Source organism: Notothenia rossii, assembly GCF_949606895.1.
Source record: "Notothenia rossii genome assembly, chromosome: 4".
Classification (NCBI taxonomy): Eukaryota; Metazoa; Chordata; class Actinopteri; order Perciformes; family Nototheniidae; genus Notothenia; species Notothenia rossii.
Genome location: NC_136902.1, coordinates 51,734,572 through 51,751,719, shown reverse-complemented (window position 1 = coordinate 51,751,719; position 17,148 = coordinate 51,734,572). Strand labels below are relative to the sequence as shown.

Genomic DNA, 17,148 nt, shown 5'->3' with positions numbered 1-17,148 from the left:
TAGGAATGCTTTTTTACTTTCAAATAAATTTCATGTCTTCACGAGTGTTTTGTAATGTAATAAGTCTAGCTTTTAACAACATTCTGTTAGAATAGCATTTTCTGCTACAGTACTTTCTATTTGTTCTCCCCCACATTTCAGAGGGAATATTGCAGGCTACATTTTATTCCATTATATTTGTTTGTGTCTAGTTTTAGATTTACTACGCAATGATTGGCTTATAATAATTCAGTTCTAAAGTATAAAACTATTCAAATTAACTTCACCACGACCAGCTGTGACAATCACATTTCAATGCATTCAAATGAACAATCTAACATTATATTATAGCATAATAAGGCTGCCTTTTTTGTTATGTCTTGAATGCAGGTCAAAACCGCACTGCCAGCATTTTTTGATATATTTTGTCCTGTGAAGAGTTCCTCCTTGATTAAGCTCTGAATGTGTCTGTTAGAATCATAAACTCACTAAACATTTGGGAGGTTATCCTCCACTTCACTGAATACCATCTTATCCTCTTTGTCCAGACCATGGTCCAGACGCTGCGTAAAGTCCACTCAGTCAAACCCATACAGTAATCACACGACTCAGCAGTAAATCTACCATATTTATTTCTTAGGCTGCAGACAGTCCTACACGTGTCATAATGAACATTCATGGCATCTCACACATTACCTACAGCAGTTTCCAGCAGCAAAAAGTCACATGAGGAATGAAACACTGTTTTCTCATAGAACAACAAGCATCAGTATCTTTCCAAGACTTTACATTCAAATGGCCAAATGCACAGAAATTGGACCCAATCATGTAAAAAAGAAATGCAGAAAAGTGATACAAAAAACACAAAAAAGAGATATAACCCCAGCAATTTCATGATATGTAAAAATCTTTCCACTTAGTGCAGTTCATATATACAAGCAGTGGAAGAGGCTCAAAGTAGAAGAGTAAACTGTCATGTGAGTGTCCCTGAGATCCCCAACAAGCTGTACATGTTCAATTCCAGGTGGAGCCCAAACATCTAAAAAGAATAAATGAATTCCCATGGATCAACATAAAGCTGAATATCCTTTGAGCTCTTACCTTTGATGTGCTGTTGCCTTATACTTATTGACATTTATTAGGAATGAACAATTTGAAGCATTCTTGTTGAAAAATGGATAAATGTCACAAAGCTTGTGTTTGTACTGCTGTTAGCTGTAGCGTGACATGTAAAACAACTTATTTGAATAAACTATTCAAAGAAACAAAACATTGAGAACTCTCCTCTGAAATAAAGCTGCTTCACTGCGTTCCTCTGTAGTACCGCGGCAGAGTCTTGAAATGTGATCATCAATCTCATCAAAAGTACATAATCCCACAATGACAGTGCAAATAAATATCACCTCTTCTTTTTGAAGGGAACTGTACAACTGCAATTTAGACCATTTCATACTCTGTAAAGTTGACGCATGGTGTTAGACACATCCTGCAGGTTAAGGCAGCCGGCTCTACTGCACACTCACTATCCTGCTTTATTTAAAGTACTCAGGAAATATATCAGACATGTGATTAACATTTGAAGCAACAGGCAATATTTAAGAGGATCATAAAAAAACACGCACCTAATATCTGAATTAACATGAAAATAATATATATGACATCATGGCATTTCAAATTGGCAGCAATAGCTAATAGTAGTTAATAGTTCATTAGTCTGACGACATAATTGCCCACAATTCATAGGGGGTCAGAACAGTGGCATCTTAGTGCTGTAGGGCTTTATCCTGAAACTCCAAAATTGTTTGAATGACAAATTAAGTGATTCCTGAAAGCTGTCCCCACAGGAGGATCACACGCCTCTACTCTTCCTTGATAACATAAACATTAGTTTGAAGAAGGTAGAAGATGAGATGCTGATGATTTCAGTGCAGCATCACTGCGCTCGCTGGCGGACAGCCCCCCCGTGGTGGCCGCCTCCCCCCGTCAGGTCGTTTCCTGGCAGCAGAGGAGTGAGCTCTGAAAACACATTGCTGCATGTCACTGAATATTATTTAGGCTTTTGGTCTTCGGTTCATTCAAGTTGAATTATTTGGCAAGTAATCTTCCCAGAGGGCTTCACAGTCTGTACAGAGTGAGTCTGCTTAGCTTAGCTTAGTTTAGCATAAAGACTGGAAACGGACAGAGCTATTCATGTAGAAATCACAAGTGATTGTTTGGCTTTACTCCAAAAGTCCAAATCCTTTCTGAGCCCTGCCGGCACAAAGAGCCTAAAGTCAAACACTGAAAGTCAAACTTTATTTTGTGTTATTAGATGAAATATCATTGAATGACACGATGCCATCAGGCATGCAGGCGAAGGGCACCGGTTCTGTTCTATTGTCTCTGTGGCACTTCCTCTACCTCATTTTAAAACCTTCCCTCCAAATTGACTTAGATTAACAAAAAACTGAAAATGACCCTGAAACAAAAGAGTTCTTTTAGATGAAATGTGATTTAATGTGCTCACCTCTCATCTGGGTCCCCCTCTTGCTGTGGGGGTCTGGGTTGGAGTTGGGACAGCTGTGGCTGTTGGCAGCTGAGGGGCTGCTGCCAGAGTTCCTTACTGCATCCTGTTTGCCTGCAGCGCCCCCCTGCTTGTTTCCATCCACAGTGTCCATCTTCACCAGGCAGAGAGTCTGCAGCAGCCCCATGGCATCGAAGTCCTCTCCGGAGCACTCTCTCCTCAGCAGCTCCAGCACCTACACACACACACACACACACACACACACACACACACACACACACACACACACACACACACACACACACACACACACACACACACACACACACACACACACACACACACACACACACACACACACACACACACACACACACACACACACACACACACACACACACACACACACACACACACACACACACACACACACACACACACACACACACACACACACACACACACACACACACACACACAGGCAATATTTAAGAGGATCATAAAAAAACACGCACCTAATATCTGAATTAACATGAAAATAATATATATGACATCATGGCATTTCAAATTGGCAGCAATAGCTAATAGTAGTTAATAGTTCATTAGTCTGACGACATAATTGCCCACAATTCATAGGGGGTCAGAACAGTGGCATCTTAGTGCTGTAGGGCTTTATCCTGAAACTCCAAAATTGTTTGAATGACAAATTAAGTGATTCCTGAAAGCTGTCCCCACAGGAGGATCACACGCCTCTACTCTTCCTTGATAACATAAACATTAGTTTGAAGAAGGTAGAAGATGAGATGCTGATGACACACACACACACACACACACACACACACACACACACACACACACACCCCCCCCCCCCCCCCGATGGCTGTTTCACTATTCATCTGTTCCAACTGTTTCTCAGTGCCAGGCATGTTGAACATTCATCCCTTAAATAACATGTATTACCTTTAACGTTTTCAACTGACCTTACTTTCTGCTAACTTATGTAGTTAGCAGAAAGTGCTTTTCTGGAAACTCAAAGACACTTTATGAAAGGTGAGTTTTCATTTCTGATTTGAACAAGTGTATGTGGAACATCATTTAATGTTAGCCATTTCAACTATTTATCTTCTTACTTTCTGTTACAAAAGTTTACGATTACTTTGCTATTTCGACCTTTTAGAATAGAACCAGAGGATGAAACCTCTTTGATGGTCACACATAGATGCACACAGCACAGTGACATGTGACCTCTGCTTTAACCCATCCTAGCACTAGAAGCAGTGGGCAGCTAATGTACAGCGCCCGGGGAGCAGTGGGTGTGGGGGGATTGGGTGGGTTGTCCGGTGCCTTGCTCAAGGGCACCACGGCAGGGCACGAGGTGAACTGGGACCTCTCCCAAGTAGCAGTCCACGCTCCATATCTAGGTCTGGTCGGGGACTTGAACCGGCGACCCTACGGCTCACAGTCCAAGCCCACTGTCACTATTTCAACCATTGGCAGTTTAAAGCAAACTATTAGGACCCAGTTTGTGAAAGAGTACACGTCCCACCGTCCGGGACGTGTTATTTACAATATCGGACAAGTAGATCTTTCAACGGACAAGTGACGTTTTTCGCCCTGATTTATTGTGTAATTATTGATAAATTCAGTTTACAAAAGGCAGAACTCATTCGCAAATTGTTCGTTTAGAAATGTTAGTTTCGGTTCTGCTTGTCGATTCCTAAGGAAATGCACCTCGCCGCTTTCTGTACAGTTAGACGGGGACGGGGCGGGAAGTGTAGCACAGTGGCAGGGTTGGGAAGCAAAACTCGGTTCCGAGAAGGAACAAATAACAATTGTCCGGTCCCGGGATTGATAAGAGTTGTGAGGACAGGAGGCGAGGCCGAGCCACGCGGACCGCAGCTCTCTCTCTCTATGCTCCGGATCAGCTGATCGCTGCACGGTGGAGCTCAGCGTCTCTCTCTCTCTCTCTTTCTACACACAACGGATCCGCTGCCCGTTTAACAGCCTCATCTTTGTCAAACTTTCTTATGTTCTTTCTCTAACATGTAATGAAGGTTATTAAGCGTTTTAGCTCCTGTGTTGTTAATATTGACCGCCATTTCCTTTATGAAGTGAAGCAGCCTCCCTGTGTCCTCGCGCTGTACTCACATCCCCGGACCCCCAGACTCGGAGGAGCACAGGGATGTCAGTATTGTTTATGAAGCAGGGTATAGAAAGTACATTATTGAAATCAAAATACTATTTATTTACTTTTAAAAACAGTGAGCAGCTGGGCAGCTGCAGCATGTGTATTGCAGGACATGTGTAAGCGTCTTTGAGTTTTGGAAAAGCGCTAGGCCTAAATAGGCTATAAATATAATGCATTATTATTATTATTAGGCCTATGTGTTGGACATGTGTGGTTGGACTCTGTCTCACAGGCAGGTTGCAGCATGTGTGTTGCAGGACATGTGTTGGACACACAGACTGTGTGGTTGGACTCTGTCTCACAGGCAGGTTGCAGTCTAACATCAGAGGAGACTGGGCCAATTGTACATTCTCAAACTGAACCACTTAGAACTAACTAAACAATGCAGAGATTATTTTTATATAATTGTATTCAATAACCGTAAGAAATTAAACAGTATGAAGTGATTTGTAAATAGGAATACAGATTTGACTTTCTCCCAGTTTGTCATGGGACTTATTTTTACCCTCTCAGGGTATACGTATGCAGGAATCCTGAGGTCAAATTGAATACCTTTTAAGACCTTTTTTAAGACCCTTTCCATACATTTTAAGACCTCATCGCAACTTTGAGTTCTAACCGGTTAGATTGGCAACCCACTTTACCTCACATTTACTATATTGATTGTAAGATAGCACAACTTAACAGAGTGCAGACAGACTACTGAAGCCTCCTTTCCACATGAACTTCAACCTCTCTGTGAAGGTCAGGTTTAATGCAGTATGCTGCTTTTTTTGCTTCTGTAGTCTGTGCTCTTTCATTCCAGTAAAACTCCTCAGAAACCATTAGAAACCAGTATTTGACCAATAAACAAAACAATTGACAACATTTTGAACTATGAAATATGTTAAATTTTGGTGAGCTTCAGCGGGGTAATGCCATATAGGAGCTCCCTCACAAATACCCAGGGGTTAAATTGGGCTGGGGCTGTCCGGGGCTAAGCCCTGGCACATAGGACGATGCTCTGACGTCATCACCCTCACACATTTGTCATATGTTTACAAAAAAGGATATATATGTTAAGACTTTTCTCGTTCTTAATATAGACTATATTAGGGTCGATATGTGTTGACTTTACTTTAAAATAGCAGACCTCTGTGACCGGATATAGTTTGGCTTAGACCCCGGCCCCACACGGTAAAATGCATACGCAAGCGCAAAAAAGTATTCCGTTCACACGCATTCGATTCATTAAAGTGTCCGTTCACACTAGACCGCTGGAAATGATGGAAACGATGTAGTACATATGTCAGGCCTGTAAGTGGCGCTGCTGCCGCCCAAAATACACCAAAAGCAGCGAAGAAGACCCCGGAGCATGGTTGCCCTTCTGTTTATTCTCCGCGGTGGACGGCGTGTTCTCCTGCTGTATATCTCTCAGATAGTCCACCAGCAGATGAAAAACACCCACCTCTCCGCCTCTTCCAAGGAACGAGGGGACCGTGCGGCAGTTTCCGTAAAAAAATTTTTCCGCAGGTCAACATGTCCGTTAAAGTTTAAATCTTCCGTACAAAATTAGGAAAGTGCTGGTCAGAGGTCTTCTTTGTTATTTATTGAGCTTTAAAACAAATTGATAAGGACTCTGTTCTCTGTATAATAATAGAAGAATATTTAATAAACGGTGACGGCCTCTCTTTTTCTCCCCCTCTTCTGACAGCCCAGCAGCAGCAGGAGACGTGGGGAGAGGGAGGCGGGCTCTTTTATCGTTATCAGAAAATGATCATATAGAGCACACACGGAGCAGTTGGACCCCCAGAGCGTTGCGTATGCCGGTCTACCCACCTTGGGACCCATTACCGTAGTCGTTTATTCCCCCCCCACACACACACACAGAGCGGAGCAAGGCAACGAAACTTAAAATAATAAGCAGCATTTTACGGCGCACTATGCATGGGGCCGCCTTGTGGGGTTTCCCGACATGTCGTTTCAGTAAATTAAAGGGTGTTTCATGTTGTGGTTGCTGTGGACCTTCTTAATACCTTGGAAAATGCCGTTTAATACTTTTTAATAGCCTTAATTTTCGCTAAATTGATTTATCAACTTTTAATACTTTTTAAGACCCCGCGGACACCCTGCCTCTCAAAGAACCGGAATCGAGAACCGAAAATAACTGGAATCGAAAAGCAGAACCGGAATCGTTAAAATCCAAACAATACCAACACTATGTGTGATGCAGTAAAATCTTACCGTTCACTTACGTTAGCGGTGTCGTAAAAACCGTGGGAAAATGTAAAATATGATGGCGAAGAAGAAGATTCCAGTGGCCCCAATTTGTGTCAATTCTGGACAAGTGAAAAATGTATTCGGACAAGTAAATTGCCAAACTCACTTGTCCATGGACAAGTACTCTCTAAAAACTTTTTCTCACACTGGGACCTCTCTGCTAGATGGCTCACTACCTTTTATAGACTCTCACAAAGTGCTGAGGTTCAATTTGTTCAAGTTAGCAGAGCTACAGTCCAGGAACACCTGGCTGCATTAGAGGTAGCCCCCGGGAATCGATGTATACTCCAAAGTCAGATATAAACTGAGACTTCTGATCGTAATAAATCATCATGTGGTGTCACGAGCTGTAACTGTTTTACAGCTCTGTGACCAATGTATTGTAGCCTTGTTGGAGGACATGGAAATTAAACAAACTGAAAAGTATAGTTTATATAGGAAAGTATATCGCCGAAATATTGATTTAGATTAGCTATTTTGAGACTATTTAAGTCAATACTTTTTTGTTAATAAATTAAATTTTTTGACTGAAAACCTTTGGCTGCTTATTGCTTTGGATTGCGTGTCGTCAAAAGGAAACCTTGGATGCCACTACACACACACTTGCAGACCTTGATGTATTTGTAGGACTTGAGTTCGCTGATGTTCTCCTCCAGGAAGAGCAGATACAGAGAGAGGTCGTCCCAGCAACTGCTGGGGGCGGGCAGGATGCTCACGGTGGGCAGTGATTGGTAGGTTTCCAGGAAGCGGGCATGTCCATTGCAGAAGAGGGGGCGGAGACTGGCATAGATCACCGCGGGAACCAGTGCAATGAACAGGACCAAGTTCACCAAGCTGGAAGCAGAGGGAAGGAAACAGACTGCGGTTATTGGAGAAAAATCAATTGAAATAAAACTGCACCCTAAAAGTATCAAATCAGTTACAATGGGCCGATTCATATATCATTATGATAATTGTTACGTTTCATTAGCTGCACTGCACAGACACGTACCTGAGCAGAGAGAAGACCCCCACAGCAATCAGCTTACACTGCACCTTCTCCGGGACCCCCGGGTCCGAGGCCAGCAGCCCCACCCGCAACTCGCAGCCAAAGTCGTCGGTGACGGAGGCCAGGCGCAGGTAGTAGCCCAGGTACACACAGGCACACAGCAGGGTGACCAGAGTCAGCCCCCGGCACAGCAGGTAGTAAAACAGCATGGAGCGCGAGAAGCGCTTAGTCATCAGAAACTTCTCCACCAGAGGGTAGTTAAAACATCCGTCAGTGGGGTCGCTGCGTGGGGGGGAGAGAACAGCAGAGGATGAGGATTTGCTTTTGTTGATTAACTTGATAAATATAAAAGTACAAACTATTGCAACATATTGCATCTTCAAAAAGAGGCAACGATCGTATTTGGTGCTCAGTCCCTGTCTCTGAAATCATTCACACATGAACCAACCTCTGAGTTTAACCGTCACTCTTGGGTTGTCATTTGAACGCTTAAATAAAACAGCGAGGTTTAAACATTTCAAGGTTTTAAACCAAATTTTGAGTGTGACGTTAATAATAAATCAGATGTTGTCGTAGTACACTCCTTCCACTCATCTGGCTCAAAGTGAAGCTGCCGTCAGATAAGTGAACAGCAACAGAGGGTTGGAAAAGTAAATAAATGATCTCACAGTATAAACTGTGTTTTGGAGAAACATATAAGATAAGATAGTACTTTACTGATCCCAATTTGTGAAATGTTTGAGTTGCAGCAGCATAAAAAGACATGGCCTTGTGCAATACAATTTAAAAGACTAGAAATAAACAAGAAAGTAGAAAATATACAGAAAGTAGATAAAGCAGAGCTCTTGACGCCAGCTGTGTATAAAATGCAGGATTTTCTTTCTGCTTCTGTTCTTCACTTCTACTGTTCTTCTGCGATGCTCTATCTGAGCCGGTTGACCTGCCTCCAGCTGTTTCTCTACCTGTCGGGGCCGAGCAGGCCTGCGGTGGCCAGGCGTTTGGCCAGAGTGACGGCGCGGTTGTAGCAGCGATCCAGCTCCTCCATGATGAAGCTGAGGTCTGACTGCAGGAGGGGGGCCGCAGTGAACCTCCAGAAGAGGGCCGGGACGTACATGAGCACCGCCACCAGCAGCAGGATGTACGGGAAGAACTGCACAGGAGAGACAGGAAGTGAGATGAGGCACAGTGTCTCTGTCCTCTCTTTAGCTGACACGTGATCTCACTTCCTCAGGGAAGAGTTCAGAAACAAGCACAATGTGATGCGACCTGCTCATGGCCAAGCACTTCATTTGAATATGAAGACCACTTTAAAAACATGTTGGGTCGAAGGCTTCGATAAGACAGTACTTGATTTATCCCCAAGGAAATTGTTGTGCCAGAGTTCCAAATATACAATAAACACAGCAGCATAATAATACAACTGTACACTAAGAGTAAAAAGAGCTAATAAATAACTACAAGAAACATAGACGGTTCACCGCAATATTAGAATACTATGAAATGTTTCATTCTTTCTCAGGTTGTCTTTTTAGTTGTCACCAGTTTTTTTTAGTTTTTTTATTGGATTTTAGAAACAACCCGGCGTTGTCTTTCACTGCCAAGTTTAACATTAGACCTGAGTTGAACCTCTTGGTTTAATGACATTTGTTCTTGTTTGAAATGATAGATTGAAATAGCGTGTGAAGAAAAGAAGAGGACTCTTTTAGTAACCTGAGTGACAGAAGCTGCACAGTGGATCCAGATCTGTCTCTACACAACATGTGTGTGTTGTTGCTGTTCTAGTGCTGCGAGTTTTACAACATAAAAGTCCATTTAGGAATGTAGAGACATGCCTAATATGGCCCTGTTTCTTCTTGGCTAAAAACATCTCAATATACATGTTCTCTACCACACCCTGAAATGACTCAACGAAAGTCATCAGTGCAGAATGGAAATTGAACCTACTGTATTGTATTTATGAAATACACTATACAAGGAAACATACAATATACAGGAAACAACTGACATTTGAATGATTTAACCAACTGATGAAACTCTCACAAGTTAGCCAGGTTAACAAGTGGACTTCCTTCAGACTGTTCTTATGTCCATGCAGCAGGACATAAGAGCTGCACGTTACAAGTACTTCATTCTCCATTTATTGGCTGATTCTAGATATATATTCTGGTGTATAAACTGTTAGAAAATAGTGAAAATGTCAATTGCAGTTTCTGGAGTCCAAGGTGATGTATTTAAATGCCAAAAGCATTAGTTTGATATGATAGAAGAGGAGGAGAGCAGGGTATCTCTATATGTGAGACTGACACAATGTTTGAATGAAAATATACTTTAAAGCTTAATCAATTATCAAATCAATTGGGTCTTATTTTTCTGTTGATCGGCTCGGCCGTGCAAAAAGACTGAGAACAGGTAATAGGCTCTGATTTAGCACCACCATCAGGCCTTTTCACTTCCGTTTTGTTGTCCATTTACACTTTAATACCCGCTTATTTTGTAGTTGGTATGTATATTTAATAAAACAAATCTGCTGCTTATGTTATTTTTTTTGTTAGCATTCTATAAATGATAATATTGGTGTTAATGTTCACTTTATTTTAATTTAAGAGGTCATGTATATATTTAAGTTATATTTATTTTGATTTATGAATGTTCCATTCAAAAATGTTATTAAAAAGGCATGTACACCATAAAAGATGACTATTGAGGTCTATTGTCAGGAATGTTAGTGTTATATCAAATAGTGAATTATACTGCAGTAGAATTTGCAGTCTGCACAGTGTTATATTTTACAGCTCAGTGTCAGTAAATATTGTGCAGTTAGTATTGGACTACAAGATAGATGCAAGCCTACAGGTAGAGTTATTTAAAGCATAAATTAGTCGGTTGGGTTCTGGAGGTGTGGTTACAGCAATTGTGCTTGGTTGGCGTGGCCTGTGCCTGGTGGTGGGGCCCAATGTGATATCTTTTCATGGGGCCCAAAATCCCTGGTGGCGCCCCTGTATGTGTGTGTGTGTGTGTGTGTGTGTGTGTGTGTGTGTGTGTGTGTGTGTGTGTGTACCTTGTGCAGCCACAGAGGTAGAGTGTGTGTGTGTGTGTGTGTGTGTGTGTGTGTGTGTGTGTGTGTGTGTGTGTGTGTGTGTGTACCTTGTGCAGCCACAGAGGTAGAGTGAGTGTGTGTGTGTGTGTGTGTGTGTGTGTGTGTGTGTGTGTGTGTGTCGTGCAGCCACAGAGGCAGTGTGTGTGTGTGTGTGTGTGTGTGTGCGTGTGTGTGTGTACCTTGTGCAGCCACAGAGGTAGAGTGTGTGCGTGTGCATGTGCGTGTGTGTGTACCTTGTGCAGCCACAGAGGTAGAGTGTGTGTGTGTGTGTGTGTGTGTGTGTGTGTGTGTGTGTGTGTGTGTGTGGGTCCTTTGTTCAGCCACAGAGGTAGAGTGTGTGTGTGTACCTTGTGCAGCCACAGCGGTAGAGTGTGTGTGTGTGTGTGTGTGTGTGTGTGTGTGTGTACCTTGTGCAGCCACAGAGGTAGAGTGTGTGTGTGCACAGTTGCCCAGCAGTACGAGTCCACATACACAGCCTGCCTCCAGGAGAAGTTAGAGGGGGCGAAGCAGCTGATCTGGGTACCTGAGCACAACAGAGACAGACAACAACACAAACGGATTGAACCAGTGATTTGACTGAAATGAGGAAATGAGGCAGAGTTTTTTCAGGAATGTTAGTTCAACATTTTAATCTGCAGACTGTCAAAGTTAATGAATCAGGCTGTTCATTGGTTTGACACTTCAGGATGTCAGGATTTTAAGATGTAACCTTAAGATGAACCTTTTACATTCCACAACTAAACTCCTTCTGGTAAGAAATGAACAAATATAGAAGTTAAACCAAAGTTGTGTTATTTAATGAAGAGTGAAAATACTTGACAGTATTAATCTATTCCAGCTGGAAGGATGGGTGTTTGCAGCAGCTATAGCCTCCGACCCAGGTCACACAGAGAAACAGAAACACAGAGAAACAGGAACACAGGGGACAGGCAACTAAGCCGTTTACATTTCAGCCTACCGAAATGCGAAACAAATGGAAATAAGATATGATAATTATAGCAGGTGACATCCGTAGGATAATTTGCCTGACAATGGTCACAGTGGAACCCTACTGTCAGTCGAATGCTAGAGAACAGGCGGTAGCAAGATATGTGTATTAAGAGTGTGAAAAGTCTCGGGACACAGCCAAGGCCAAAACATGTTTACAAAGACCAACCCGACTCAGACAGTAGTAATCTAGCCAGAACAGACTGTGGTCCACTCACCCACGGAGACCTCCTGAGCGAAGGCCAGAGAGATGAGCAGGAGGGGCAGGCCCACGGCCACACAGGTCACCATCTTGTCCACCGCCAGCTCCGTGCGGACGCTGCGGTATTGAGCCTGGGTCGGGTCCTTCAGCAGAAAATCGCTGAACACGTACTCTGTAGCCACGTGTGCGATGGCCATCTCAGCGCTGCTCTGTCACCTGCAGCAAACACTAACAGCTGAGCACACACACCAAGAAGCACCTGGGGCCTGTACTACGAAGCCGGTTCAACCTAACCTGGATATGTTTGAGTTAGCCGGTTGGCCTAATCCAAAACATACGCGCTCTCGCTAAACGGTACTACGACACGGGTTATCAAGCCGTGCCCTATCTAGTTAGGTACGGGTTCACATGAAAGGGGTAGTATCTGGAGCATTCAACCAATCACAAACATGGAGAAGCGTACTGACAGCGCAGCGTCATACTTCCTGAATGAAAAGTCAACTATATAATTAGACAAATATGAAGACGTTAAACTTTAAACATCCATGACTCAAACACTTTATCCAGGATCAAAGCCACATAGCTGCACCTGCAAGGTGAATATAGCTGGTAAAAGAAAAAGTGTTTGAATGCGTACATTAACAGGTTTATGATATCACTGCCCCGTCTAAGACATGATCTGACTTTAATTACATTTGACTCGAGTGTTTCGTCAACTTAATGTGTTGCTTAAAATAATACTTCTGCATACAGTATGTGACACTGTGAGTGTTGCACGGCCAGATACGGCTCAGCTGACTCAGATAAGGAAATATATGACACATTATGATGTGATATGCCTCGGACTGTACTTAATGTTACTTTGATCCGGTTACTTATGTTGTGGTAGATATTTAAGTAAGCTTTCTTAACGCTAATGTTATAATAGTCAGATTGCTCTGAAGATGGGAGGTGATATTCTATTAATGTTCACGTTCACAGTCAGTTGATTTTTGCCGGCCGCCTTTCCTGCAACGGCAGTTTTTCTGTATTTCCTTTCTCCTGTAATATGACTTGATCGCTTTAAACTCCGCACACGGAGCTCTGATTGGTCAGCAGGCGGTGCTTTCACTGAGTTGAGCTGTTATCCTGCAACCTAACCTGCTCCGGGGCAGGTTAGCCGCTCAGCATACGTTACTATGGAGATCTAGCCTGCTAAAAAGATAACTAGCTTCGTAGGACCGGAAAGCCGGAGTTTTCCCTGAAGTTAGCCGGCTAAGCGAAAATCCTGCTTCGTAGTATACCCCCCTGATGTCTACATTCATTCTGTGTAGGATATCAACATGTTCCTTCTTCACCAGAGCACATTTTCCTTTGAATGCAAAGCAGGCCTCCAGTAAACAGTTCACCTGCTCAGCACAGAGTTCTAATCACCCGGGCTCTTACCCAATGTTCTGTCACTGCTTGTTAAAGCAACTCTAACATCCCTAATGAATAAGACATTCATTTGAATACTGGTGTTTGGTTTAAAAACTTTATGAAATACACAAATACATTTTTATAAATTTCCCAACATTTCATTTTTAGAAGATTACGTTAATATGTTATTTATGTCACTTCGTTGTTTTTTTTAATTGTTACTACACATTGCTCTTGCTCTAGCCATGGTTGTGTTCCTATTTGTCTTTATTTTTATCAAAGTGTGCTTTTCTTCTTTTTTATTATTGCATGCCTTTTTTTTATCTGCTATTCCACTTGTTGCTGTAACACTGTTCACCTCCCCGCTATGGGACTGATACAGGAATTCTGATTCTGAAATAAACACCTTAATTAAATTAAAGTAAAAGAAGAAAAAGTTCTACAAATGCTTTGTAATCTTGAAATGAAAAAGGAATGTAACAAAGTCCATAATTGGCAATCATTTTCTCTTCTGAGCAGCAGTAACAATTGCTCTTTTACAATCTACTAATGCATTATCATAGAGGAACGTGTATATTGTTTTTAGTTGACATAAACCTTTCAATTTCACATCATTAATCTAGATCTGTAAAGTAACTAAAAAGGTATTAAAGAGCCTGTGACACGATTTCCCCCCATCATCCAAACCCATCAATTTGAGTAAATATTGTCCCCTTGAAAACCGTTACTGAACTGATTTTGGATATTTGTACTTTGATAACCATTAATCTGCCCTTCAATGTGGACCATTTCCTGGATCTTCTCGGGGATTCTTCAAGTCCCGCCAAATTATGGGTGACGTTAATGCGGGCACAGCGCTCCAGCTGCACCGTTCAGGATCCCAGCATCTGCATGTAAACGCACCATGGCGCACACAGCAGCAAGCTCAGACAGCGATGACAGTTTAATTTTGAACGTGTCAGAGCTCATATGAGGCTGAAGGATCGGTTTATTTTGTATCTGTTAGAAGTTTAGGAATTAGGTGCGTCAATATGGGCGATCATACGGTCATGTAGCCAGTGGTGGACTGGGACTAAAAATCAGCCCGGGACTCTCGACCGGCCCACTTCGGTACAACTAGTAAATTGTCAACGGGGGAAGTGGGGGATGTGCTAGTGACTTATCCGACCGGCCCACTTCGGTACCGGCCCATCGGGATTCCTCCCGATGGCCAGTCCGCCACTGCACCCAGCCCAGCCCACGTAAACTGTCAACGGGGGGAGCCTCGCTGCGGGGAAACGGTGGACCTAGTGTCCCGATCGGAGTGGGAATAATAATAATAATAATAATAATAATAATAATAATAATAATAATAATAATAATAATAATAATAATAATAATCCGTGCATTTTATCCATTAATTTCTCCAACATTGTGGTAAAAAAAAAAACACACGTTTAATCCATGTTGGTGTACTACTACAACCAGTGGTGTAGTGGGGATGTTTAACTGGGTGGACGGGGTGGTGGGTGGACGGGAGACACTATGGACGCGCTCGTGAACTGTCAACTGGGGGGGGGGGGCTTGGGGACCTCTGTGTCGCCTGTCAGCGCAACTTACATGATGCCGTTTAGACAATATAATAATAAAGGGCGGTGCCGGCTGTCAGCGAACCGATCCGGCCTTTCTGCGCGACTATCACTCAAATGCGGGACATAGTCTCAATGTGTGGGACGCGGGACAAATAATAAAAATGCTGTGTGTGCAGTCCCGCACAGTGCGGGACACCTGGTCACCCTACACACACAGTTCTGCCCCTCACACACACACGCTTCAAATCAAGTTGCATAAATGCTTGAGCTACGTTTTTATTATAATTACTGTGAAATCTGCCTATTATGTTTTCGTCATTATTACAACAAACACACACTTGCAACTGATAACACTGGCAATGATTTTAGATGTATTAGTCTATTTAAAAAAGAAATCATGCTTCAAATAAGTGGCGGTACGGCGTACCCCCGCGTCCAACGCCCACTACACCACTGACTGCAACTACAAAAAGCTAAGGTTTGTTTTCTCATCAGGAAATGCAGACCGGCTCAAACAAAATATTTTTAAATCATCATCCTCACGATCATTTAATGTATCATATGTTCGCCGAATTGACATGAAAGCACTAATAAATGTAGTTTCATCCACTTGAGTTTACAAAAATAATCGATTTGTTTTTATATCACATCCGACGGGAGGAAATTCAGCAGCTCTCACTACCGATTTTTAATCCTAATTTAATCATCATCTTCACCACGATCATTTATGTTTATGTTCGCCGAATTGACATGAAAGCACTGACAAATATGAATATACTGTAGTCAACTTCATTAAAACGTTATTAACGTGCCTAAACTCAGTAATTCACCATTTCTACGCATGACAACACACTTTGTCCGTGTTTGGCTCTCTCGCCGCACAGTGAAGCGTTCCCGCATTGACGTCACTTCCGGCTTCCCCCAAAACCTCAAAATGAGTCGAAGGAATTTTCCCGCGATGTTCGAAATTATTGATATTTATCGGAACGGTATCGCTTTTTCTTTTTTAAACTGATGGTTCGAGATTACTAGTAGCCCACTATTTCATTGCACAACAGTTGTTGGGTTCGTGTCACAGGCTCTTTAAATAAATGTAGTGGAGTAAAAGTAAAAGATTTACCTCTGAATAATAAAGTAAAAGAACAACGTAGCAACACATGTAAATAGTCACGTAAAGTACAAATCCCTCAAAATTGTACTTTAGCAGTGTTCTTGAGTAAATGTACTTAGTTACTTTCCACCACGGAATCATTGTTGTTGAAGGCAGTCTGACGTTGAGCAGAGACTTCATCCCCGGCAGTTACCTGACCTCACTTCACCTCCATACCGCCTCTCTTCAGAGCACAACACACTCCCGCTAATAACGAATACTGACGTTCGCTTATATTTCATATTAAACGAAATACTGAACTTGAACTTAACGAACGTTACCGACCTTCTCCCGCTCAGCGTGTGTGTTAAAGTGTCAAGGCTGTCAGAGGCAGCTCAGATAACTTGTGGCTGATTCCAGCAGTCCTCCGGGGATCCACATCCAGCAGCTCTACTGAAAGTGTTTCCTGTACCGCCGAGCTCCTTCCGTCCCATGAAAAACAGATGCGTTCAAGTGCATATGCACAGCTCTGATTTCACAGTTGCAATGCCGCCTTCGTATGGATCTCGGAAGTTTGTGATGTGGGGAGTCACATTTTGAGATTGTGTTTATCAAAGGTGGAATAAATACGCCATTATTTTCAAAAGTAAAAGTAGCTACTGTGTAAAAATACTCAGTAGCAAGTAAAGGTCGTTTTATTACCATTATTGGTGCATTTATTTGTTCATCTCTTCCCTCTGAACTCGGTAAAAGTGGGTTTTATTTGAAATATTTCAAACACTTCCGTGTAGCTTAATCTATGATCGTATATAATAATGTGTGGAGATGTAACTTGTTATTAATAACCGAAATCTGCAAAGTAACTTGTAACTAAATATGTAAAACA

At 42.4% G+C, this 17,148-nt stretch overlaps 1 protein-coding gene across 3 annotated transcripts; it reads right to left on the bottom strand.

Moving 5' to 3' along the window:
• Positions 1–594: 594 nt before the first annotated feature.
• On the bottom strand, positions 595–16,771 carry LOC307034734 (pannexin-1-like). Of its 3 annotated transcripts, none has more exons than XM_079673614.1 (8): positions 16,584–16,771; positions 12,220–12,419; positions 11,422–11,537; positions 8,880–9,067; positions 7,921–8,199; positions 7,541–7,763; positions 2,486–2,717; positions 595–1,995 (listed from the first exon to the last, which is right to left on the bottom strand). In XM_079673614.1, the coding sequence occupies exons 2-8, from the start codon at positions 12,398–12,400 to the stop codon at positions 1,913–1,915; spliced, it is 1,302 nt and encodes a 433-aa protein (XP_079529740.1). In that variant the 5' UTR covers positions 12,401–12,419; positions 16,584–16,771; the 3' UTR covers positions 595–1,912. The 3 variants fall into 3 exon arrangements, with proteins under 3 accessions (XP_079529740.1, XP_079529738.1, XP_079529739.1); XM_079673612.1 differs by having other exon boundaries at positions 16,608–16,769; XM_079673613.1 differs by lacking the exon at positions 16,584–16,771 and adding an exon at positions 16,407–16,568.
• Positions 16,772–17,148: the final 377 nt, after the last annotated feature.

Excerpts from the sequence above, each read along its gene's own strand:
- LOC307034734 (XM_079673614.1), bottom strand. The coding sequence starts at position 12,400 with ATGGCCATCGCACACGTGGCTACAGAGTACGTGTTCAGCGATTTTCTG. Across the intron at positions 8,200-8,879 it reads GGCCTGCTCGGCCCCGACAG|CGACCCCACTGACGGATGTT; the intron begins GTAGAGAAACAG and ends CCCCCCACGCAG. Across the intron at positions 7,764-7,920 it reads GGGGTCTTCTCTCTGCTCAG|CTTGGTGAACTTGGTCCTGT; the intron begins GTACGTGTCTGT and ends CTCTGCTTCCAG.